This window comes from Amblyomma mixtum, chromosome 5 (genome assembly GCF_055824585.1).
Source record: "Amblyomma mixtum isolate Tamu chromosome 5, ASM5582458v1, whole genome shotgun sequence".
NCBI classification, from domain to species: domain Eukaryota; kingdom Metazoa; phylum Arthropoda; class Arachnida; order Ixodida; family Ixodidae; genus Amblyomma; species Amblyomma mixtum.
The window spans coordinates 151,084,222-151,110,873 of NC_143016.1; the positions used below are offsets into that span (position 1 = coordinate 151,084,222).

A 26,652-nucleotide genomic window follows, 5' to 3' on the forward strand; every position below is an offset into this window, starting at 1 on the left:
ACACCACTTAGTGCATTCCTTTATCTCTGCATGTGGCCAAACCTTTGGACACTGCAAAGGCAGGAACATGGCTCAACATTACATCGTGACCCGCATTTGCAGCGCACATTCTAGCAGGAAGTCTTAGGGTGTAATAGATAAGGAGCCTTCTGAAGATAAGGCTCAAGTATGGGGTGTGCATTAGATAAGGAACGGCCTTTGACGTTTCTAGCAGGAGCTCTCTCATGTATTGGCAGATATTGTGGTAGTTCACGTATTTACCCATACACTTTGAGAGACATGAAATAAATGTCTTTTGGCCAAGTATGAATTCTGCTTACAATATTTATTTGTGTGAAATATATATATGCATAGCTGCCCTGCCGCGGTGGCTCAGTGGTTACAGTGCTCGGCTGCTGACCCGACAGACGCGGGTTCAATCCCAGCCGCGGCGGCCGAATTTCGATGAAGGCGAAATTCTAGAGGCCTGTGTACTGCGCGATGTCAGTGCACGTTAAAGAACCCCAGGTGGTCGAAATTTCCGGAGTCCTTCAGTACGGCGTTCCTGATAGCCAGAGTTGCTTCGGGACGTTAAACCCCAATAAACCAAACCAAAGCATGCATAGCCAGTGTGTTGATTTGAGTTATAATTTGACGTTTTGTCCAAATTATTCACAGAACTAATTTTCGCAGTTTACAAAAAAATAGGAAAATTAGGTTCTCACAAAAATTATTTATTAAACTTCTTTTAGGATGAGTTGGTGCATGTTGATCTGGTAAAAAGTTTTAGCACAGACACACACACATCATGAGAAGGGGGACACGACATATGCAAGTGCTATGGCGCTTGTGTTTGTCTTCTTTCTCGTGGTCTCTGTCTGTTTGCGCTAAAACGTTTTACAAGATTGCAGAAATTGTTATTTACGGTGTGTACTGATGAGGAGCCATATTACCTTGCTGACCGATCTGTTGTGTCGAAAATACTTTAATATAACATGAGGCCACGAGTAGAGGGTGGCAGAGTAGCAAGGCTGTCAAGCCCTCTTACTGCAGAGAACTTGCGGAAATGTACGTTATGGGTTCTCGTGACATAAAGGAATGCAGTAAGGGTAAAATTATCATGCTGCCTATCATGAAAGTTGAGTTATAGGGTTTTAAAGCCCTATAACTCCACTATAACTAACCCTATAACGCCACTTCAAAAATGCGAAGAAAAGTTTGTACTCCTGTATCTGGAGTGGCAGCTTCAATACCTTATAACTCATGTTTTGTGACGGGCAGGATGATAATTTTGCCATTATTGCATTCCTAGATGTCAAGAGAACCCAGTGGCATGCATTTTAGCGAGTTCTCTGCGGCAAACTTTCTTCAAAGCTCTTCACAAAAAACTTGCATAACAACATAAGTGCTCGAGAAATTGTTTGCGTGAAATTCAATGGCATATTTATAATCGGCATGCTAAAATACGTGTTCCCTGAAGATTTCTTAATTGTGACTACTTTAATAAATTTTTTTCAAGACCAGGCTCCCCACTTAAGGCGGGAAGGGGGTCTTAGGAATAAATCTTGTTTAATGAAGTAACAACCATAAAATTTTCTGAGAAGATGTATTTTTATGTGCTGATTCCAAATATGTAGTTTAATTTTATGTACAACAAGTCCTTGTGCACTTAAGCAATATGTTAGGTAACTTTTGCCGAGAGTTTGAGAAAATTCCACTGCAGGGAACTTGTTAGACTGCACGCTATTGGTTTCTCTTGACATCAAGCTATGCAATAAGGGTAAAATTATCATCCTGCCTGTTATAGAAGTTGAGCTATAGGATTTTGAAATCATCAATTTCTTTCCATTTGTGAAGTGGCAAATTCAAAACCCTGTAACTCAACTTCTATGATAGGCAGGATAATAACTTCGCCTTTATTGCATAGTTTGATGTCAAGACAAGCCAATGGTATGCATCCTAGCAAGTTTCCTGCAGCAAAATTTATTGAAAGCTGTTGACAAAAAGTTACATAACATATCATATAAGTGTACAAGGACTTGTTTTACATAGAATTAAATTACTTATTTGGAATCATCATGCAAAAATACATGTTTCTTCAAGATGCCATTATTGTGACTTCATTCACAAAAAATTTTCTTTTTCAAGACCCAGCTCCCCCCTTAAGCATGCTGCGAGCACAGTTGTCACCTGAAGCACTCCTCCATTTTGGTTGCAGTGTCTGTGCTGGCTGCCCGGGAATTCTTTGAACTGCGCAAGAAGTTTGACGACGAGTCGGAACGGAACAGGGCCCGGGAGAAGGAGACCGCCAGGGTCAGTTCTGATTCACTTGTTTCATCTCAGCTCAGAGCCTGAGCTGTGCATGTTCACGGTCTTTCTGAAAACAGTGGCGCATGGTTGGTCACGTGAAATGAAGCCGGTGGCCTTTGCTGGTTGCTCAGTTCGGGAGGTAAGGTCTTTTGGGGTGAAAACTTAACAGATAGCAACAGTTGTGGCTGTGTCTTATGAAACAACCAATGGGTTGGCCACTGTGCAGGATAAAAAAAAAAACTTAGTTGGTGTAAGCTTATGTGGCAGGCCCTGGTAATACATGGATGTGCATCAACAAGTGTATGACAAAGAGTATTGATATCAGTGATATCAGTGATTTACCGCTCTGTAGTACACTCTATCCTTGATTAAGGATGTATAGTGTATGGCTCAGCGAGACCATCATACCTTAAACGACTAGATCCAGTACACAACTTAGGTTTGCATCTTTCCACCGGTGCATACAGGACGTCACCTATAAACAGTCTTTATGCAGAAACCAACGAACCATCACTTACAGACCGAAGAACCATGCTCACATGCTCGTACATATTAAAAATCCGTTCGCTGCCCAAACACCTATGTTACCCCATAGTCACAAAATGCCCATCAAGAACACTGTATAACGACAAGCCACTAGCTGTAAGGCCACTCCTCCTGCGTTTTGAAGAGATGTGCCAAAACCTCGGCGTTCTAGACACATTACCTCTCATTGCACCAAGACGAAATCCACTGCCTCCATGGTACAATTTTCCTGCAATCTGTGACCTCACTCTTACACACTTCCATAAAAAACAAACTCCACAACAACATATAATACAAGAATTCCTTGCACTAGAAGAAAAATACAATAGTTGTACGGATTTCTACACGGATGGATCAAAAACAGATGTTTACGTAGGAAGCGCAGTGGTACGAGGGAGTTCGGAGAAAACAATAAGACTTCCACAGTGCACATCCATCTTCACTGCAGAAAGTTACGCAATCTGTATGGCCATAGAAAAAATAGTTAACGAGAACCTCCCAAACAGTATTATTTATACAGACTCCTTAAGTGTAATTACAGCTCTCCACTCTCGAAACGCTATCACTCCTATACTTGGTGGCATCATACAAGACATAGTAACAGCCACAGCTCAAGGACAAAACATAAAACTCTGCTGGGTACCTAGTCATGTTGGAATAACAGGCAACGAGAGAGCAGATTTGTGTGCTGCTAAGTCTCGTGGAAAGGAAATTAAAAAAGTAAGTATACCCTGTAATGACTGCATGAAATCAATAGAAAGGAAACTAAGGAAAAAGTGGCAGTCGGCTTGGAATTGTGAAGTAAAAATAATTGCGCAGCACAAGTCTTTCGCCTTCTTGAATGGGTAGGAACTGCACTTGGTAAAACCAGTTTTAGGTGAATTTAAGTCGTGTGTCCACCAGGAACGTTTTAAAGATGTTATCTTATGCCGTCTCCGAATAGGCCACACGCACCTTACACACAACTTTCTCCTTGCAAAAAAAGACAAACCTGTTTGCGAAGAATGCGGAGACGAACTTACGGTTAACCATATTTTAATCTCTTGTGTTAAACTTGAAAAACTGAGAAAAAAGTACTTTAGTCAATTTTATAGAGAATTCATTCCTTTTCATCCAGCACTGCTCTTAGACGATAATGCCATTGTTAACATTCCTTCTATATTTAGCTTTTTAAAAGAAGCAGGCGTACTGAAAAAACTATAATTAATGAACCACTGGTTCACTCTATTGCATGGTACACCTCAGCCACTTTCTCATTCATGTGAAGAAGGCTGAGGTTTTTATTTTATTGGTTGGGATCCTCGACATCCTTGGCAAGCCAAGGATGGCCGCTGAGGCTACCTGACCTTTTTAAAGCTTTTACCATTAGCCACTGCTAGATCTCGTCTTCTCCGTTATTACTAGGTAGTTACATTTTTTAGGCCCTTTACACCACCGATCACGTTCCACATTTTCATTAAATCCCGCAGAAAACATTTTCCATTCCTTGTGCTTGGCGCATGATGGCCTTAGCTGCCTATGTGCCATAAAACACAACACAACACAACAACATCAGTGAGTATTTAATGCATAACATTAAAAAATAAAAAAAATACCATTAAATGACACTATTATTACCATATTTTGGTCGTAGCTATCTGTGGAGGAACCTTCAGTGGTGTACTACAGCTGCCATGAAGGTTTAACTGCTTGATAGAGAGTGCCAAGTTACAGTGCTTGTGAGGTTGTCTACAGTTGGTAAAGATTAAAACCACAAGTCATGTGCAGTTTGAGCTGGTGTTTATGACTTGCTACTAGCCATGTGTTCGCTCTTCTAATCCTCAAAGAGTAATTCAGAATAGTAATGGGTGTGCTATGGAGGTCTAAAACAAATGAAATACAGCTGGATGAAGTTGGATTTATTTAGAAGTATATACAAACACCAGAGCTGTGGTTTCATTTGCATAAAGGCATGGGAAAGTGTCATCTATGGAAGTCTAAAACAAATGCAGTTGGATGAAATTGGATTTATTTAGTAATATATGTACAAACACGAAAGCTGTGGTTTAATTTGCATACAAGGCATGGGAAAATGTCGTGTACAAGCGCTCATATACCTGGGCCAGTTGACATGCATAACAGAGTGCGGACGAATTGAGCCTCAATTCAACATTGCCAGGTAATATTAGTTGTCACCATTAGAGATAATTATACTTGGGAATTTTGTGGGAAAAGTGATGCAGTATTTCTTGAGAGTGAAGACAAAGATTCATGCAGAAAAGAGAAGCTGCTTTTGTTTTACAGTGCTTTTTTTTTTCCTTCACTATAAAGGTAGCTGCAGATAGCCTGGGGCAAATAAAACCAGGGCATTTAGCATAAAAGTAGGACAAGTTCAAGAATGTAGAGTATGTTGACTACGGACACCACTGAGCTGTGCCAGAGGTTGTGTGAAGAAAATACTGAGAGAGGTTGGTAACTCATGATGTGAGGTCAGACCCAGAATTAAACGGAGTGGAGAGGATTGTGTTGGTTCGCTTTTCATGATGTTGTGGAACGACTATGAAAAAAATGCCCCGAACTAACGCACAGTTAAACAGTGGTGTAGACGCTTTCAGCTTGGGCAAGTTTTTGTTGCGTAGTTCGCACTTATGAGGCGGCCACAGCTGGTCCAGGATGGAATTAATTGCAAATTAATGCAGGCCTTTTTCCTGCAGTGTGCATAACTGGCGTGACGACTTGACCAACTTGCTTCTGATATGTGAGCAAAAATGTAAAGACCAGCATTCAGCACTTTTTTCAATTCCTCCAAAATGAATGCGTTTCTTCGCTAGAACTTTGGAGTCCCCTGTCGTTGACAACATGGGTATTGTATTGAACGTGCTGATGGACTGCTTCTAAACATGAGTATCCTAGTGATTTAGCTGAAGTGTAACTACTACTTGTATCTGTGCTCATGCAGGGTGCCCTCTTAGCTGGTCATTTCGGGCAGAGTGGAACCGATTAATTAATTTATTCACAACAGAGCCCCCGCATACTTCCGCATTCTTTCTGGGCCTGCTCTCTCCAGCATTCTCCACTGCAGTCCAGTATTATACCTAGTTGGCACAGCTTTCATTTAACAGCACTACCCTAATGATGACAGTGGCATCAGGGGCCACCAACTCCTGTGAAGTCGTCTAATGCGACAGCAACAGGGTTCATGTCAGGGGCAAAATCCGCCGTCCGAAGTCATGAAATTTGCTGATTGGTTGAGTGAGGTCATGTGATGTTGTGACGTCATCACAACCTGCTCACCGGGTTGTGGACAACCTGCTTTCTAGATGGCAACCAGACAGCATTAGAGTTCATGTCAGGGGCAACTCAGGGCCATCTAGTGTCATGAAATTCGCTGATTGGTTGAGAGAGGTCATGTGATCTTGTGACGTCATCACAACCTGCTCACTGGGTTGTGGACAACCTGGTTTCTAGATGGCAACCTAAACAGCTTTAGAGTTCATGCTAGGAGCAACCCGAGGCCATCTAGTGTTGCGAAATTCACTGATTCGTGAAGAGAGGTAAGATGAGAATCAAAAATCAGAAAAACACTGTTATACAGTAAAACCTCGTTAAAACGTACCCGCTTAAACAGTACTTTCGTTTTAAAAGTAGTGAAGTCAAGTCCCCGACTGAGCACCCATTGAACATAATGCATTTTGCATCCGCATAAACCGTACCAGCTTATCGCGGTCGTATCGGTTAGCACGTACCATTTTCACTTTTCGTCGCACTCGCGCGTGACGAATTCACGCCGGTAGCACCGACCCAAAGGACGGTTCTAATGACAAATTGGCGCCAAAGTTGGTAATCATACAACTAGCGCCATCTTTGGGGGTTTTATTGCCGCGGCAGCAATAACTACCCGTGGCCTCCGCGACGGCGAGCCGCCGGAGCCGATCGCGGAGGCCATAATTCGGAAAATCGGATAACTCGACGCGCACGCGAGGTCCCTACAATTATACATAAGAGTCTATGGGGCGAAACTCTCGTTAATTCGAACAAATTTTGTCGTGCGTCGGTTAATTCGACTTCACTCCGCAGCCCGCAAAGCCGGTGCGCCGAGAGCAAAAAGAAAAAATACTGCCACGAGCGGCGCTACTGTACTGCTCATAGGCGATCGGTATGGTCATCGTCATCAGCAGCGTGAGAAAGGGCGAGGGAAGCGAGGTTAGCGGCGGCCGAAGCAGCTGGCGTCTTTTTTTTTTTTTGTGTGCTTTGTTGTGTCGCAGCAGTCGTGCGCTGCTTGTTGCTGTTTTGTTGCGACTGAGAGAAGGGTGAAAGGAAATTGCACCCTGCCTACCGGCTCAGCCGAGCCACCACCGCTGCCTAGTGCAGATAGAGGAGAGTTAAAAGATCAGAGGAAAGATAAAGAGAAAAGATAAGACGCGTGTGTGTCGCAGCAGCAACAACCGCGAAGCCGACGCTGGCTGAAAGAACAGATAAGCGGCCAAAGCCGCGCCCGCTTCACCTCCTCCCCGCGCTACTTTCGAGTGGGTAGCGCGCAGTGCCTGCGCGCCGGACAGTGATGAGGACGACGTGGAAAGTGAGGGTGATTTGGGCCCAACAGTGGCAGAGGCTGCGCGCGCTGTAAACGTGATGCGGCTGTTCGCTGAAAAAAGGGGACTGGCCGAGAAGCTGGCTCGCGGCCTAAATGAGTTTGAGGCTGCTGTTGTCGCTGCCAGAACACCGCGGCGTCAAACGAAGATTGCCGACTTTTTCAGTGCAAAATAAAGGCTGCATGTTTTTTTTTCCTTCTTTCAACTACTACTGATCTCTGGTTTTGTTTTTTGGTAGGTAAGTGGGCGATTTTATGCTACTCCTGTTAAGCGGTACTACCGTTTAGTACTTACTTTTTCCGGGTTCCGGCCAACTACGGTTTAACGAGGTTTCACATGCAAATGTGTGCACCGTCACAACATAGTGGATGCCTGCAATCTTAATGTGGCGGTTGATGGGCGGACAATTGCAAAAAAAGTTGACGCAAACACACGCAGGGGTTTTGTCAGCATTCACATTTCTTACGAGCCATGCGGTCCCAACACGCCAGCACACGACATTTAACGCTCCTGCTCAGCGACCACGAGGCGCCCCGCATCCTAACTTTCTCCTACGAGCGTCCCCCTTGACAAGCCATGATGCTGCGCCTTACGGCAGCGGAGTCGTAAGGAGAAGTATCTTCAACCAACACGTCTGGACTTGTCACAAGAGGCCAGACAGCGAGGCGCCGTTTCCTCCTCCCCCGGACGCCAGCGCGCGCGGCAAGATTCGAAGCGGTTGGCCGCGCGGTCGCTGGTTGGTCCTTTCGGAGTGCCGCCTTTGGATTGGCCAGTTCGGAGGGGCCACCGTTCCTCAGGCTATAAAAGCCCCACCGCTGCAGCTTGAGAGAGAGACGACCGGGAGGCGCCGACGATACGAGACGCGTCGGCGAGGCCCTCCCGACTCTGCAGATCCGCCGAACCTCCTACGTTTCAATAATCCAGTTATTTCATTCTTGTATCCTTAAGTCCTAAAATAAACCTGTTTTCATAATTCGAAAAGAATCCGGCCACTTCTTGCTAACATGGCGCAGTCGACAGGATCTGCAGAGGCGTCACCCCTGAACGAAGACCGAGCCGACAACGTGGAGCCCAGCAGAACGCCGACGGTGAGCTTGGAGTCCCCGCTCATTCTGTCCCTTCTGGCATCGGCAGCACGCAACGCACTGACCACCTTGAAGAAACGGCAACTGGTGGAAGAGCTCCGATGCCGAGGACTTTCGTGCAGCGGCCGCAAGGACGACCTCGTGACGCGGATCATGGACGACAACGCTCGCCGCCAAGCCGAGAGGGCGGAATTCGAAAGACTGCTGGCCGAGAGAGACCATCTGCGGAGGCTTCTTGCTCAACGACAAGTGTCACACGATACGAGTGACAGCACGGACCAGCAGCCACTGTCGACACAGGTCAGCAACGAAACGGGCTCCCTACGACACGACGGACCCCGCGCCCCTGCCACGGACACTACGGTGCAGCACACGGTGTCGCCGCAAGCGGGCCACGAAACGGGCTCCCAACGACACGACGGACCCCGCGCCCCTGCCACGGACACTACGGTGCAGCACACGGTGTCGCCGCAAGCGGGCCACGAAAAGGGCTCCCAACGGCACGACGGACCCCGCGCCCCTGCCACGGACACTACGGTGCAGCACACGGTGTCGCCGCAAGCGGGCCACGAAACGGGCTCCCAACGACACGACGGACCCCGCGCCCCTGCCACGGACACTACGGTGCAGCACACGGTGTCGCCGCAAGCGGGCCACGAAAAGGGCTCCCAACGACACGACGGACCCCGCGCCCCTGCCACGGACACTACGGTGCAGCACACGGTGTCGCCGCAAGCGGGCCACGAAAAGGGCTCCCAACGACACGACGGACCCCGCGCCCCTGCCACGGACACTACGGTGCAGCAGCCGGTGTCACCGCAAGCAGATAACGAAACGGGCTCCCAACGACACAACGGACCCCGCGCCCCTGCCACGGACACTACGGTACAGCAGCCGGTGTCACCGAGATCGAGCCACGGAACGGGCTCCCTACGACACGACGGGCCCCGCGCCCCAGCTACGGATATTACGGTGCAGCAGCCACTACCGACACGAGTTGGCCACGAGACGTGCTTCCAACGACACGGCGCACCTTTCGCATCTGCTAAAGTTACTACTACAATGCAGAAGCCATTGCCAAGACGAGCTGGCTCATCCATAAAGCCAGCGCCGCGACGAAAGCGCGGCAGGATGCGGAACGATCCAACAAGCCCGACTCCCTGGACCAAGAAACGTTACGAACGAGACAAACACGGCAGTCCGCATAAGTCGTATCAGGTCCCCAGGTGGAAACGACGACGCAGTCGTATCGGTGAGCATCACGGTACAAGCCCGACTCCCTGGACCAAGAAACGAAACGAACGAGACAAACACGGCACTTCGCACAAGTCGCATCGTCTCCCCAGATGGAAGCGAAGGCGTATTCGAACGAGCTGGACGCAAGCCACAAGATACGCGGGGAAGAACGCCCAGCATGCCCAAGAATTGCTGTCGACAACGTGCGCCTGAAGACAGGCGCAAATTTTGGAAAGGCCGTGTCAGCATTCACATTTCTTACGAGCCATGCGGTCCCAACACGCCAGCACACGACATTTAACGCTCCTGCTCAGCGACCACGAGGCGCCCCGCATCCTAACTTTCTCCTACGAGCGTCCCCCTTGACAAGCCATGATGCTGCGCCTTACGGCAGCGGAGTCGTAAGGAGAAGTATCTTCAACCAACACGTCTGGACTTGTCACAAGAGGCCAGACAGCGAGGCGCCGTTTCCTCCTCCCCCGGACGCCAGCGCGCGCGGCAAGATTCGAAGCGGTTGGCCGCGCGGTCGCTGGTTGGTCCTTTCGGAGTGCCGCCTTTGGATTGGCCAGTTCGGAGGGGCCACCGTTCCTCAGGCTATAAAAGCCCCACCGCTGCAGCTTGAGAGAGAGACGACCGGGAGGCGCCGACGACACGAGACGCGTCGGCGAGGCCCTCCCGACTCTGCAGATCCGCCGAACCTCCTACGTTTCAATAATCCAGTTATCTCATTCTTGTATCCTTAAGTTTTAAATTAAACCTGTTTTCTTAATTCGAAAAGAATCCGGCCACTTCTTGCTAACATGGCGCAGCCGACAGGATCTGCAGAGGCGTCACCCCTGAACGAAGACCGAGCCGACAACGTGGAGCCCAGCAGAACGCCGACGGTGAGCTTGGAGTCCCCGCTCATTCTGTCCCTTCTGGCATCGGCAGCACGCAACGCACTGACCACCTTGAAGAAACGGCAACTGGTGGAAGAGCTCCGATGCCGAGGACTTTCGTGCAGCGGCCGCAAGGACGACCTCGTGACGCGGATCATGGACGACAACGCTCGCCGCCAAGCCGAGAGGGCGGAATTCGAAAGACTGCTGGCCGAGAGAGACCATCTGCGGAGGCTTCTTGCTCAACGACAAGTGTCACACGATACGAGTGACAGCACGGACCAGCAGCCACTGTCGACACAGGTCAGCAACGAAACGGGCTCCCTACGACACGACGGACCCCGCGCCCCTGCCACGGACACTACGGTGCAGCACACGGTGTCGCCGCAAGCGGGCCACGAAACGGGCTCCCAACGACACGACGGACCCCGCGCCCCTGCCACGGACACTACGGTGCAACACACAGTGTCGCCGCAAGCGGGCCACGAAAAGGGCTCCCAACGGCACGACGGACCCCGCGCCCCTGCCACGGACACTACGGTGCAGCACACGGTGTCGCCGCAAGCGGGCCACGAAACGGGCTCCCAACGACACGACGGACCCCGCGCCCCTGCCACGGACACTACGGTGCAGCACACGGTGTCGCCGCAAGCGGGCCACGAAAAGGGCTCCCAACGACACGACGGACCCCGCGCCCCTGCCACGGACACTACGGTGCAGCACACGGTGTCGCCGCAAGCGGGCCACGAAAAGGGCTCCCAACGACACGACGGACCCCGCGCCCCTGCCACGGACACTACGGTGCAGCAGCCGGTGTCACCGCAAGCAGATAACGAAACGGGCTCCCAACGACACAACGGACCCCGCGCCCCTGCCACGGACACTACGGTACAGCAGCCGGTGTCACCGAGATCGAGCCACGGAACGGGCTCCCTACGACACGACGGGCCCCGCGCCCCAGCTACGGATATTACGGTGCAGCAGCCACTACCGACACGAGTTGGCCACGAGACGTGCTTCCAACGACACGGCGCACCTTTCGCATCTGCTAAAGTTACTACTACAATGCAGAAGCCATTGCCAAGACGAGCTGGCTCATCCATAAAGCCAGCGCCGCGACGAAAGCGCGGCAGGATGCGGAACGATCCAACAAGCCCGACTCCCTGGACCAAGAAACGTTACGAACGAGACAAACACGGCAGTCCGCATAAGTCGTATCAGGTCCCCAGGTGGAAACGACGACGCAGTCGTATCGGTGAGCATCACGGTACAAGCCCGACTCCCTGGACCAAGAAACGAAACGAACGAGACAAACACGGCACTTCGCACAAGTCGCATCGTCTCCCCAGATGGAAGCGAAGGCGTATTCGAACGAGCTGGACGCAAGCCACAAGATACGCGGGGAAGAACGCCCAGCACGCCCAAGAATTGCTGTCGACAACGTGCGCCTGAGGACAGGCGCAAATTTTGGAAAGGCCGTGTCAGCATTCACATTTCTTACGAGCCATGCGGTCCCAACACGCCAGCACACGACATTTAACGCTCCTGCTCAGCGACCACGAGGCGCCCCGCATCCTAACTTTCTCCTACGAGCGTCCCCCTTGACAAGCCATGATGCTGCGCCTTACGGCAGCGGAGTCGTAAGGAGAAGTATCTTCAACCAACACGTCTGGACTTGTCACAAGAGGCCAGACAGCGAGGCGCCGTTTCCTCCTCCCCCGGACGCCAGCGCGCGCGGCAAGATTCGAAGCGGTTGGCCGCGCGGTCGCTGGTTGGTCCTTTCGGAGTGCCGCCTTTGGATTGGCCAGTTCGGAGGGGCCACCGTTCCTCAGGCTATAAAAGCCCCACCGCTGCAGCTTGAGAGAGAGACGACCGGGAGGCGCCGACGATACGAGACGCGTCGGCGAGGCCCTCCCGACTCTGCAGATCCGCCGAACCTCCTACGTTTCAATAATCCAGTTATTTCATTCTTGTATCCTTAAGTCCTAAAATAAACCTGTTTTCATAATTCGAAAAGAATCCGGCCACTTCTTGCTAACAGTTTCAACAGAAGCTGCGACAAATGTGAAATGTAGTATTATCGGATTCGACTATTAAGATCACTTAAGCGTCTCCATAGTTTTTATTGACGAGCAACAGCGCATCCTGTTGGTATGGTGGTCCCTGTGCACAGCATCTGAGTAGTTTGGGTCCCACTCAGCACCTGTGACCTTCTCGAGGATCGCTCTCAACAGAGATGGGATGGGGCAGTGCATGTTGCTTGGGTCAAGGGGGAGGGCAGGGTCTCTTCCAGTCTTGACTGCGCCCTTTCACCCTTCCTCTGCAGCTGAAAGGGGAGCGCAATGCGGCTGTCCGCCAGAGTGCCTTCCTCATGGGCCAGATGGTGCCCGAGGCACGGCTGCTGGCTGCCCTCGACCAGATCCAGGCGCTCGAGATGCAGGCGGCCACCACCAAGGCCGAGCACGAGGCTGAGGTGGGCATGCTCGCTGCTGGCCGAGTGCTCTCAAGGCTCTAAAGAGCGACTGCCGCTTCCAGAAGTTCCTATTGAAAAAAGTTGTAATGTAGGTGAACATGCTGAATGGGAAAAAAAAATCAGGCACGTTCCTAATGTATGCGTACAGGCATACGTGTCACCTCTGCACTTGTTCAGCAACAAGTGCACGCATGTTGAACGGTGTATAGTGGCGTCTGAAGTGTAATTTTGAGAGCATAGAAAACATTTCCTAGTATTCTTGGCTCACAATTTTTCCTTGAGCTGTTTCCTCATTGCAGTAATCAAATCTGCTCAGTGAATGCAATGAAAAGCAGTGGTCTAAATTGCACGCCATGCTGTTCTGCTATTTTGTCTCACATGGAACGCTGTTAATGGTGCTCCAGGGTAGTTCAGCATTGTGTTCTTTCTGCTCTGTTCATGCCCCCCCCCCCCCCCTTTTTTTTGTGTACTATTTGTGAGACATTTCGTCCGTCCCGGAATGCCTCAAATTTATCCTGGTATGCATGTTAGCCGAATGAGTCTGAAGACTCTCGATGTAGGTAATGTGTACTGATCAAACCGCGCTAAAAGGCACAGAAAGACGAAAACACAGACGGACGAAGTGCACTTCTTCCATCTGTGTTTTCGTCTTTCTGTGCCTTTTAGTGCGATTTGATCAGTATGAAGTATACCAACTAGCCCCCGCTTTTGCATTGTTAATAGATAATGTGTAGTAGATGGCCAGGTGACGCAGAGTTGCCCGCTACAGAGCGTGGGATGCTTATGCCATCTCTCAGTGACAAGGTAGGTGACCTGTTGTGACCTCCGTCTGTTGTGACCACCTGGACCAGGTGTCTGCCCTCCGTGAGCAGTTGGATGCTGCGCGGGACGAGCCCGGGGAGATGGTGGAGGAGCTCAAGCAGTGCCTCGGGGAGTCCGAGCAGAAGCTGTTCGAATCCCAGAAGAGGGTGCAGCAGCTCGAGGAGAGGGGTGAGATTCGGGAACACCGTATTGGGGTTGCATGCCTGCTTCAAGCTTGAGCAGCATTCTGAGCAGTCACATGATCCTGTCGAAGGGACACCTGAGCGGACAACTCCATCCAATTATTGTTCCCTGTAAAAACCAGTTCTGGGGCTCCCTCTGGCTACGTTGATGTTTGTTTGCCTGGCCACAAAAGACGCAGTTAGTGCCGAGAAAATTGAATTTAAAAATGAAACTTTTTCCTCCCCCCTTCAGTTGGTTCTGCTCATGGCTTCAGGACTGGAAAAGGACTCTGCAATCGCTGTTTGGAATTAGATCGCAGTGTATTGTACCCTCGGGGGATCTCCACAAAAAAAAAGAAAAAGAAACTGCATTGGTGCATGCCATTTTGCTTGTGAAAGTGGCCTTTATTTCATTTTTTTTTTGCCTTTGCAAGCTTGTAGACCTTCATCTTCTAAAAGAGTTGTGTCTTTGGCATTAAAACGCAGCAGTCTATTGAATTTGACCTGTATCGGTAGGTTATCACATTCTAATGATAATCAGTAAGTTATCACATTCTAATGGTAATCAGTAGGTTATCACATTCTAATGGTAATCAGTAGGTTATCACATTCTAATGATAATCAGTAGGTTATCACATTCTAATGATAATCAGTAGGTTATCACATTCTAATGGTAATCAGTAGGTTATCACATTCTAATGGTAATCAGTAGGTTATCGCATTCTAATGATAATCAGTAGGCTATCACATGCTAATGATAATCAGTAGGCTATCACATGCTAATGATAAAGACACCAACTTCACTGCAGACTGAGCTTATTATAAGCTAACTCGTGGCTAACAATGAAATGCAGATGTTGCCATCACCAGCCATTCTCATGGCTGCCTCGCCTGTGTCCACATGCTTGTCTAGACGTAGCTGTACTTTTTCAGGATAGAAATCTCACCGGCTGTTTCCTGCGCTATCTTTCTCAGCCTCATTACCCTGAGGCAGTTCTCTGTGGGAAAATCAGCTTACTCATCGGTTGCCTGAGCATCAAATTTTTAAAAGTATTACGCATATATATCTAACATCCTGATTGTTGAACTGAATCATATTTTCTGATCTAGGAAACGATTGGCAGGCATTATCATTATTGTAAGCTGGCCACTGAAGGCCAGCTTACACTAATGCTTGGTTCTGTGCATGTGTAGCCCGACATGTGAAGTTCCTGTACATTATGACTACTGCAGTGTGGGGTGCTAGTAGATGACAGCTGGAATAGCAGAGGCACAGGAGGTCTGGGGTGTATATGGGGATGTTGTGACAAGAACATGAAGGTGCACATAACACACAATAATGCTTACATAGGTACATAGTATGCCAATGTTATGTGAGTGTACGATCTCTCATGCTACTGTCCATGTGAGCTGTTTGAAAACCATGGACATTTATCATTAATTTCACATACAGTCAACTCTCGGTAAATTGAATTTAAAGGGGACTGAAACTTTGTTCAAATTAACCATTTTAAGTGCTCTGTACATAATTGTGTACAAAGCAGACTCACAACTTTTTTTTTTCTTTTTTTTTTCTGAAAGTGCGCCGCACCTAGCAGTGATTGCTTCTTTTGAGGTTAATTTAGCAGCGTTCATGCTGCAAATATGTTGTATTTTTATGCTGTGTAGTGGATATAGGAATTCATTTCACAATCCTTTTGGTGTCTACTTGACAAGTACCGGCATTCTGATGTTGCAGTTTCCGTCAATTATGACACTTTGTATCAAATTTTGCACATCCCCCGTAAAAACGTCGTCAACGGCTGGTATTTTTTGTTGGAGAACTTACAAATGATATTTCTTGAGGCCTGAACATACTATTAAATGGGAAAGTATCTTTTTCCTGTAGAAACAAAAATGGCATCTGAAAGGGTTAAAGGCAACCTTCTTAACGCACTTGATATTGATGGGGCTGAAGTATCAATATGAATAAACTGAAAGTTTGAAGTAAGTGAGTTTCAGTCAATTGGGCTCGACTGTATTAAGAATTTCTTATGCCCGACGCCTTCCATTACTATTGTTGGTACATGAGAACTAGCCTTTCATGTAAGACCATTTTTCTCCTTCAAAACTACTAGACAATTCTTTTAAACCATGGTGTTGTGGGAGTGTGATCATTTTTTTGTGAGCAGGTGACTTTCACTAACTGTTTCTGTTTGTTTAAATGAAGGATAGCTGGACCGTCCCCAGGCATAAGCCCACAGAGTCTGTATAATTTTTTCTTTCTGGTGGTGCTGCTGCAGCGAGACAGCTCATTGAAGAACTGGACCGGAAGGCTTCAGGACCAGCTCCCGTTGCCAGCATACCACCACCTCCTCCACCTCCACCTCCTCCACCACCTCCGCCTTTCAACCCGCTCAGGTGGGCTTCATTCTAGACGCACGCTTGGTCACTAGAACCATCACTTCAAACAAGGTACACAAAGAGACAAGTAATCTATGCAATGCATACACGACAGAAGTCATGTATGTCATAACGAGCTGCTCTTTTCCCTTCCCCTGTCTGCTCTGTGCAGTGCATAGCTGATTAACAGTTACCTTTATAACAGGGCCCACAGGCGAGTGGTGTCGAGCAAAAAAACACACCACTTGGTTGAGAACACCACTGCAAAGGCTGCATAACAAGAGCAAAACCGCAATCGTTCATTCAACCCAAGCGTGAAGCTGCTTTTGTGCTATGGGATCCAGCACACTGAACACAAATTGACGAAGTAGAAGCTGTTCAATGTCAGTCAGCTGACTTCGTTAGCCTGCCCGGGGTGAGCAGTGCTCTGTGAGGGTAGTATGCTACTGTGCAGTTATGGACGTAATCTGAACATAATGATGCGTTATCAGCATGGCCATACCATGTGTCGTGAAACATCTTCAAGGTGGAGCAGCCGTACTTAGGGTGCATTGTCCAAGGCATCTGATTTTGACATGTAAGTGTCCTGTGCTTTACGTGCAGTGATGCGACCCATGCCCTATTGGCACCAAAATGCCTCCTGCCAGCGCAGGTTCATTACAAATGCTCACAGCATTAGGCACCGCAGCGGTGGCCCAGTGGTTTGAACATCCACCTTATATGCAGGAGGTGCGGGGTTTGATCCCTAGTGCCGCCGGGTACCCCCCGTGATACGGTCGGTACAGGCTTTCCCCTGGGCTGATGCTCGGCTTCTTTAGGGTGAACTGCTTGGAAAATGGGTCTCTGACCCCACCTTGAGTAGAAAAAAATGCCTTGTGCCGTGGCGCTCTTTGGCCACCGGTGCCCTTGCGCCATAAAAATTAATCATCATCGTCATGCTCACAGCATGAAAGTCAGGGCGGATTCGCTACATGAGGGGAAAAATATATATTTTGACAACCGGAACAGTGGATTAAGTGGTGTTCTTATTATGCAACCGTAACACTAAACTACCTATACTAGTTTTCTGGTAATAAACCACCTGCATGTATCCTAGTTTTGCACATTTCCTTTTCTGCTAAAGATGGAGATGCTGAAGGCAGGAAAATGCTATGAATAGCAGCAACTTGTCAGGTTGGAGCTGCTTGCGTGTCGGGTTATAACAGTAACACTTTTTACCACGAGGCATTTAGCATGTTTGCTCGCCGTGGTGCCTCAGTAGTTACGCGCTTGGCTGCTGACCTGAAAGACGCGGGTTCAGTCCCGGCCGCGGCGGCTAGAATTTCTTTGGAGCCGAAATTCTAGAGGCCCGTGTACTGTGCGATGTCAGTGCACGTTAAAGAACCCCAGGTGGTCGAAATTATCCGCAGCCCTCCTCTACGGCGTCCTTCATAGCCTGAGTCGCTTTGGGACGTTAAACCCAAGAGAACCAAACCATTTAGTATGTTTCAGCTCTTAGAGATACCTTAAACTAAACTTGGTTGTTTGGGCTGCTGCTTGCACAGCAAGCAGGGCTAACGTAGCATGTATTTCATGCCATCAAGTTATTCCATGAGTGCTTATTGCCATACCCTCTCTGTGTATCATTGCCTGGCCATCCAGTTGACTGCTTATGGGCATCTGAGACAGGAAGCTTCCCAATCTGTGTATGCTCATTGTGTGTACGTAGGTAAGGCAACTGACATGCTCTTCATCACCTCTGCAGGTCTTTGATGGCACTCATCGCCAGCAGCAGAAAGGCAGCAGCACCATCTGCAGCCAGCACAAAATCAAGTGAGCAACTTGGCCATGTTTTCTCTCTCACTGGCGGCTTACTGGCCGCTGAAATTAACCACTGTGTCTGGTGCTTCATGTGATCGTATATGTCGTTGCGCACTAAAAAGAAATTTGGGAACGCATTTTAAATCACAATGAGAACTGACTGTGAGAGTGATCCTGCGCGCCATTTCTTGGCTCTGCGGTGTACTCCGCACGGTGAAGCGAACCGCAGGGGATGAGTAAAGCACGTCCCCATAGATGATAACAGGATTCCTCACCACACCAATGCGCCGAGCCACACGTTGCTAGCCTAAGGGAGCTCCTGGCGAAGCGCAATGTGTCAACGCTGCCTCAAGCGGCTTTGACACACTATCTGAAGGAGGTTGCGTTTGGAGGCATCCAAGGAGCGTACCTTGCGTGGCAATGATGGATTTAAATGGAAATGATGTGTTCTCCTGGACAAGAAGGATGTTATTTACAGTGTTTCTTAGTCACTTTATTTATATCAGCATTAATTTTTTTTTTATGACTGTAGTCCCGATACTTTTTGGACACACCCTGTTTGCACATTATTGCAGCCCCTTTTCATCATCATCATCATCATCATTTATTGTACCCTTAAAGATCCCGTCTGGGACATTACATAAGCGGGGAAAAGACAGTGGTTTGAAGCGGTCACACAAAAGCATATATGGCTGCATGTCTTTATTATTTTTGTCGTTTTGTAATGCACCTGCATTGTACCAATTCTTTATTTATTTGCTTCTTTCGAATGGCCATTGTCCTAATAATCTGCTGTGTGCACTTAGTAGTATTGCTGCCAAAAGTCTTGAGAATAAAATAAATAAAGCAAAATGGATGAGATGCACTTGCGAGACAGTTTTGTTGGGAACGTGAAGTGCCGCACTCGATGCGGTAGGATCAGCATTTTGCTAAAATGCCTTTTGCAGATAGTGCATTGCTCTTGAGCAGTCCTTGCAGTATGTGTTGACTGTTTGATTGCGATCTCTCCAAGACTTGGGTCTGAGCCTATCGTGTCAATCACTGTCGTCCCCAGGGGAAGATCAGCTGCAGATGAAGCTGATGGAGGAGATGATTGAACAGATCAAGAAGGGTGTCCACCTGCGGCCCACAGCACGGCCCGTCCAGGAAGAGGTGGGTCTGGTTGGTTTACTGTGCATGGTTCTGACGGGCACCTTTTTGTGCACGGTCTTTGTGTGCTTCTTGTCTCGATGATTTGCTTTGGTTGTTGCGGGCATAGGCTGGTAGAACTGCTGCTTAAAAAAAATGTGTCCTACATGTTGGGAGTATTTTTTTGTTGATCCTGTATGATTTTTGAAAAAGTTAGCGCAACACAAAAACACTCACGAGAAAGAATGACAGGACCTGCCTTTGTTTCCCGTGATTGTTTTTGTGTTGCGCTAACTTTTTCAGAAACTATGCACCAACTTGCCCTGCAACAAGTTTTACTTGAGATCCTGTATGAGACTAGCTGCAGTGTGGTCGCAGTTTGGAATCCTTCACCATGTCAAGTATGCAAGTCAAACAACAAAAGCAGAGGACAGATGTCGCGATGGTGCTAGAAAACTAGGTGTGCTATTTGAGAATGTGAATATTGACTTTGTGGAGTTAAAGGAAAGATGTGAAGGCTTACCTGGAAGCAGCAACTACATAGTACAAATAACTGCACATAGGCGCTGCAAGTTGCAGCTGTTGGTATGCAATCTTTGCAAAGCCATCATTCTTGGCAGCAAACAGTCTGCTAGGTATGGCTGATGAGCTCAGTCTGCAAGAACAAGCAAAGTATGGAAAAGCGTCACTACGTGAATACGCCCGATTATTACTATTGACAATTGGTACAGTATGGTCACAGGAATTCCTGAACAGTGTGTTTGGGGCCGTTCAAGGTCGTAAAGATAAAAGGCATCCTGAAGACCATGTGGTACACAATGGATGACGATAAGCTGGAGGCAGTAGACATCAGCAACATTGTTCCGTACACCCTTAGGCCCGATGAAAACGATGCTGGAAGAAGTGTAGAGTGCCAGAGAAGATGAAGGTGTGCTGCTGGGGTGAGAAGAGAATGAAGATCAGTAATCATCATCATCATCATCAGCCGGACTACGCCCACTGCAGGGCAAAGGCCTCACCCATGTCTCTCCAATTAGCCCTGTCCTTTGCCGCATCCCCGCAAACTTCTTAATCTCATTCGCCCGCCTAACTTTCTGCCGCCCCCTGCTACGTTTGCTTTCTCTTGGAATCCACTCTGTTACCCTTAAGGACCAGCGGTTCTCTTGCTTTCGCATTACATGCCCAATAATGATATGTAATATAATATGTAATATGTTCTAACAGCTTTGGAATCTTTCAGCAGTCTTAAGCAATAGTGTGTCTTTGTTTTAAGGTCAGTCTCTGACCTCAGCGTTTCTGTCAGAACACTGTCAGAATGCATGCTGTGTGGGCACATTGCCTGCTCTGCATCTTTCTCGTCTTGAAAATTGATGAATGATTCGGTTGACTGAAGCACGTCAGTTCAGTGAGAACTTCGATTGTGGATGAAGACTGTTCAGCATGCGCACCACACTGTCCCTGGCTGCCCACTCAGCATGGTGCACTTCCTGCCACATCACATTTGCTGTCGCATTTCTGGGCGGCTGCTGTACTGAATCCCGTCGTATGTGTTCCTTCACGGGGTGCCTTCACTTGGAATGGTGCACATTGGACGATGCACTTATGGGTGTATGGTCCATGCAGTGCCTAGTTCTTGGCCATTGCACATCGTGGCTTGCTAGCACTTTGACACTGGTAAAATACAGACCTTTCCAAAAAAGTAACTCCCTCGGCGCCACCGTGTTCCTGGCTGGATTGTTGGGTGCTCCTGGTTCAAGTATGGTGCAAGTGATAGTGCGAGCTTTCTGCGTGTGCTCGGTAGAAAGGCCTATATTGCCATTGTGGCTAGTCGCACACCAGAACAGTTTTAAAACTCACATTAAGCACACTGTTTGTGGTCTGATGACCCCATCAGCTCCGCTTTGTGCATGCACGTGAATGACGCATGAAATTGTGTTTACTGTCTTCAAGCAAACACTGATGGCTATGAGTAAGCCTGTTTCACATTACAATACATAGTGGTTCATTTTTGCATGTGCTACTGCATATTTGATTTTCTTCTTTTAATCAATATGTTGTCGTGTTACTACCGTTTTTGATGGGGTACCTTGGCTTTACTGGTTGCCTGCGTGTGCCTTCAGCCATGCAACCCCGTTCGTTGTTGGCAGTGCATTGATTAAAAAGGAAAGTGTGCTTCTGTTGGCCGGTCACATTAACTCGGCATGAATACTTTGCTGCTTGTCGTTCAGGAGCCAGACGAGAAGCCCTCTTCCGAGCCAGCTGTGAATGAAGTGCTGAACATCCTGGTGAGTAACACTGTAGCGTCACCTAGTGTGGGTCTTGTGAAGCGTGCTCTGTTGATTTTTTTGTTGCTGTGCAAAAATTTTCCATGTGCTCAGATACAACAGTTTCTTAAGTACCAATAGACCCTTGTCTAATCAGTCGGGTGATGAGGATACAATTACGAGGATGCTATTACCAGCTGGTGGTATTCACAGAGATGCTAGCTAGTGGAAATCATTGGAAGTAAGAGATGTAAGACTGATTCTGTTATTTCATAGGTCGTGTGTATGCTTGTTGCCTTTATCATGTTCTTGAACACTTCTGTGAACATGAACAGAGTGTAACCCTGTCAATGTGCTGGGCTGATATAGAATAAAGATTCCACTTGCCACTATCATGACCATCTAGCCTTTATTTTTGGGTGTATGATGAAGCTTATGTTTGTCCTTTTAGAGGTTGCTGCTGCTCTGTGCATGCCATGTGCAAAGTCTTTGTTATGCTGAACCTTCATAACAGGTCTTAACATGTTATAAAATATGATTTATTGCATCCAAAGGAAAGTGGAAAAACAAGGGAAAAAAAATTTTTGCTCTGCTGTCGGTGGTAATTGGAGGCGTTTTGATGCTAATACGTTGCTGCAGCAACTTCAATTGTCCCGAAAGTCTTCTGTGTGAGTTTGTGTTCCGAGGCTGCCTCTCGTGGTTGAAGTAGGGAAGGTGCGCACTTCAGGTTCTGCTGCTCTGGTCCCCCATTGAGTACTGGTACCCTACTCAGCTATATAGGAAGTGGTGGGTATGTGCTGGATGTGACGACGCCCTCAAGTCAAGCTCTGCCGGTGCCAAGAGTCAAGCAGAATGAGCTTAAGCTAAGCGTAGCAAAACCAAGGTGGTGCCCTGCATACATTTCAGTGATGCCAGCAGCGGCATGATATTTAGTAGTTCAGTTGTGCCGTGGTTCAAGTTATGTGGCTGTTTATTTTCAACCAGTATGCAGAAGTAAACTGCAGTGTCCGGAGTTTTGTTCTTGCAATGTACGCTCAAGTCACAGATAATGTGGCTGCTGATAGGAGTTAATTCATTGCGGGCACTGTCTGGAAAAGCTAGACTTGGCATAAACGATTGCAACCATGTAGTTAGCTGGCGCATTTAACCTTGACTCTGAGCACTGCCTGGGTGTGCATTTTGAGTGGTAGAGGGGGAAATGAATTGTGGAGGTCATCTGTGCTCAGCCTGCATGTTTTGCGGGCGTGTGCAGAGTGACATCAAGCAGCGCAAGAACTCCCGGGCAGGGGTGCGGCCGTGCGACTCGCTGGACTCCCTGGCCAGCAGCTCCTCTGGCAGCCGGGAAGAGCAGAGTGAGCTGGAGCGCCTCTTCCACTCCAAGAAACTTCGCGACAGGGCCGAGGGTGAGCACGCTTGGCGCCCTCTAGTGGGCGTGCTTCGCGTTAATGGTGTATGGCTGCTCCTGATCATGGCGTGTTGGAATGCGGAATCACGTTTTGAAGGGCAGAATTTCAGGCCAGTTATTGGTGATGCACATTAAAGAAGGGAAAGTGCAACAAACAGGACGAAAAGTCAATACAGGCAAAGCGGGGACTCCTGATCCAAGGGCATTTAGATTACTTTGCAAATGGCTTGGGTGCATGACCGTAGAAAGCGCTCACAATCACTGAAGTGGAGACACCTGCTTCTTTCCGCATGTCAGTCAGTCTGCATTTTTATTATTCCGCAAAACAAAAAAGAACACGTGGAAGAGCCTCCCCCCCCCCCCCCCCCCCCCGCCCCCAGAGAGCAAGTGCCCCATTCACATGGCATACAATGACGGTTTGAAGTAAAGGCATCTCTTTATACAATAAAAAGCAAGCATAAAATATATCAGATGTAGTCAATCTTGCGTGGTGGCAAAGAAAGCTTTCGGCTTAACTTACATGGCTGTCATTGGGCCAGAAAAAGGGACTGTTTCCTCATGTCGCCAGTGTTTGAAGCTGAGAGTGGTAGTGGTGCACATTAGTGCTGCAACCACGTGAACTACAGAGAGGTTCAGAGGAATGGTGAGGAATGCATTGCGATGCTCTAGCAGAGACTTGGTCTTTGATACATGACAGCATTGGCTGATGGAATTTTTTTTTAAGCTTTGATGGGCCAAAATTTCAATTATCCAGATTTTGGAATGAAAACCTTTTAAGACGAGCAGCAACGAAGGGTAGTTCCTAGATAAATGCATTGCAAAGCATGAAGCACTTTTGACCATGGGCGTCCGGAGGGGGGGGCAAGGGGGGGCGGTTGCACCCCCCTGGAAAATCACTCACTCGAACCGTGAGTGATGGCCGCACGCCAGGGGCGGTGGTGTGCTCAGCCAAAAGGCTAAAATTTAGCAGCCCCGCTTCCATGCTTTGGGTCACATCTGCGAAATGCCGCGTCCGGGCGCGCGTCGTTCCGCCGTTTTCAAACCACGCCATCGTTAGCTCTACAAAAGGGCGACCTGTTGTAGACATACAGCGGCACCGGCGAGCATGTGTTTCGAGCCGTCTTGAGATGGGTGTCTGTTTCTTTGATCTTTAGAGAGATAGCGACACAACAGAGGCAGACAGTGCACGGGTCATCTTGTTTTCGCCTTCGTCGCTACGCCGGCCACCTATGAATTCTTCAGGGGGGAAGGACAAATCAGCCGTGTCCACCCCCGCTTTGTCGGGCTGCTCAGGGGCAAGCGGGCGATGAGTTGGCGCCGCCGCCGCTCGCTGTCTCCTCCGATCCACGGGAGAGCGCAGTTCGGTAGAAGCGCCGCTTTCAGAATCTTCGGCAAAGGGGATTAGCTGCTTTTGTTCACGGCGACGCAGTCTCCAGAGGCGCCCCCACACCAGTGTTCCTTGCGTCTTCCCCGAAAACCAGCACCTTTGGTCAACGCAGCCCGATGGCGCCTGCCTGGCTCGCCTGTCACCTCTGGCTGGGCCTCAAATCACAACAGCGCCCATGTACTGTGCGATGTCAGTGCATGGTAAAGAGACCCAGGTGGTCGACATTATCTGGAACTTTGTACTACTCCGTCCCTCATAGCCCGAGTCGTTTTGGGGCTCTGAACCCCATAAAAACACAAAAACAAATTTTCCGACCGGAGTGGCGAGTGTCCCTTCCCCTCGGAAGTCGCGCGCAGCGTTCCTTTCCCTCCCCAAAATGCGCATTGCACGTGTGCGCGCCTCTGTGTTTGTGCTTCGGTGTTTTTAGTGGCCGGTTGTCAACGATGGCGAGAACAACCAAGACAGCGGACGAGTAAACGGCGAGCGGCGAGCAGTGTGTGTGCGGTTGCTCGACTGTGCGGATGCGCGAGCAAGATGGAGCGAGGTGTATGAAGCTGCGAGCGTGCATTTTTCTTGTAAATAAGTTTTTGTTGTATATGTAGTCATCTTTTGTTTTCAACGTACGCGTTCTTCAGTTTTTCCAATCAATGTGTATGATGAGTGTGCACCGAGAGCGTGTAATGAAGCATAGAAATGAATTTATCACCGGTGTAATCACGCAATTCGCCCAGAAAAATCCGAGGCGTGTACAGTTGCTGTTCAAGGAAGACTGACTGAGTGACTGTAGTTGCGTGTTCGTGAACATATTGTGCTGTGTGCTGGTCATCAATCCGGGTGAGTCGAGAACCCGCATGCAGCAAGACTGAGCACTCTTCTCCACGAAGTGATAGTATCTTTTTGCATTTTTTATTAATTTTGATTGTTTCTTCGTTGATAAACTCCAATGTATCTCTCCTAGCCACGCTTTAATTTGCTGTTTCCAATTGTTCTTTCATGTGTGCATTTTACTTATTTTTTATGTATATATAAGTAAATAAATTTACTCCGCAAATAGTGCTTTTTTGCTACGAACATACCCCCCCCCCCCCCCCCCCCCTCTCCGGCGCCAACAACCAATGGGGCCCCCCCCTGCAAAAAATTCTGCGGACGCCCTTGCTTTTGACTTATACCCGTATTTCCGCTAAGCAGAACAGATCTGCTGAAGAAGCACTCTGAGCTCTGATAAAGCCATCCTAGTGATAAGGATAATGTGCAGCAGTTCAGAACATTGCTGCAAAACAGGTACTAATCTGGTCTAATCAAAAAAGATGAACTTAATATGGAGACATTGATTCATGGGGAGCACAGCTTTCAAGAAAAATTTTTTCGTTTCTGGATTTATGTAGTACATGAAATTTTTCAAGCATATTAGAAATAAATTTAAGACTAGTCGCACAGAATTTCATTGTTATGTATCCAGAAAATTGTTTTTAATGTATATTTTTCCTTTGAATCTTGTCAAAAAGCCGCGAAGTTAAGAACATGTGGTAGAAGGCCAGTTCAACATCCACTGCGTTTCTGCTGACGTGCTGCAGGACAAGATGTCCTTGTAATTTCTTTTCATTAAAGCACAAATTTTAGTTTCAAATTTTTTGCTATGCAGTGTTCGTTGACCTATCTAAAGTGAAGACAAAATTTCTTACGAGAAATTGAAAGTTACAAAATTTTATAAACACAGGATGTCTTGATCTGCACTATGGTCCTAGGAGGGCAACAGAACAAACGCGGTAAAAACAGATCAAACAGTCGTGAAGATATCTGCTCCATAAGGCTCCACTCCATATCTGCTCCACTCTCGGGGCAAAAAACTGCAATGAGAAAAATGCCCATTGTTCGAGCGTTTCCCCACAATGTAGCCACCACGGTTCATGGAACAGCTTTTTTTTAAGGACTTCTTAGTCGATTTCAGCAGTGAAAAACATAGAAATGAGGCATACAAGCTGGTACTACAATATTAGAAAAAATAAGTTTTTGGCCATTTTTTTGTGATTTTCAAGCTGCATCCTCCCTTAAGATCTTTGCCGTAATAATCTCATACTACACAATTGAAGTAGGAGGGAGATAGGATAGCCAATAGGGTGATAGCAGTCTCTCCCAGGAAACAAATGATCTTTTATATTTTCTGTCATAATGCGACAACATGCCTTACCGATTTTACCGGTGATAGTCTTACCGATCTTCTTTATATGCCTATTGTCTCTTGTTTT

General features: G+C 48.0%; 1 protein-coding gene across 1 annotated transcript in view; it reads left to right on the forward strand.

Annotated features, from left to right (window-relative positions):
• LOC149344156 (shootin-1-like) overlaps positions 1–26,652 on the forward strand; it is a 54,430-nt gene that overhangs the window by 24,285 nt on the left and 3,493 nt on the right. The window contains exons 8-15 of the mRNA XM_089546178.1: positions 2,198–2,292; positions 12,911–13,057; positions 13,909–14,047; positions 16,323–16,440; positions 18,167–18,234; positions 19,277–19,374; positions 21,579–21,635; positions 22,867–23,017. Of these exons, the coding sequence (XP_089402304.1) occupies positions 2,198–2,292; positions 12,911–13,057; positions 13,909–14,047; positions 16,323–16,440; positions 18,167–18,234; positions 19,277–19,374; positions 21,579–21,635; positions 22,867–23,017 (873 nt within the window). The remainder of the gene's footprint in view (positions 1–2,197; positions 2,293–12,910; positions 13,058–13,908; positions 14,048–16,322; positions 16,441–18,166; positions 18,235–19,276; positions 19,375–21,578; positions 21,636–22,866; positions 23,018–26,652) is intronic.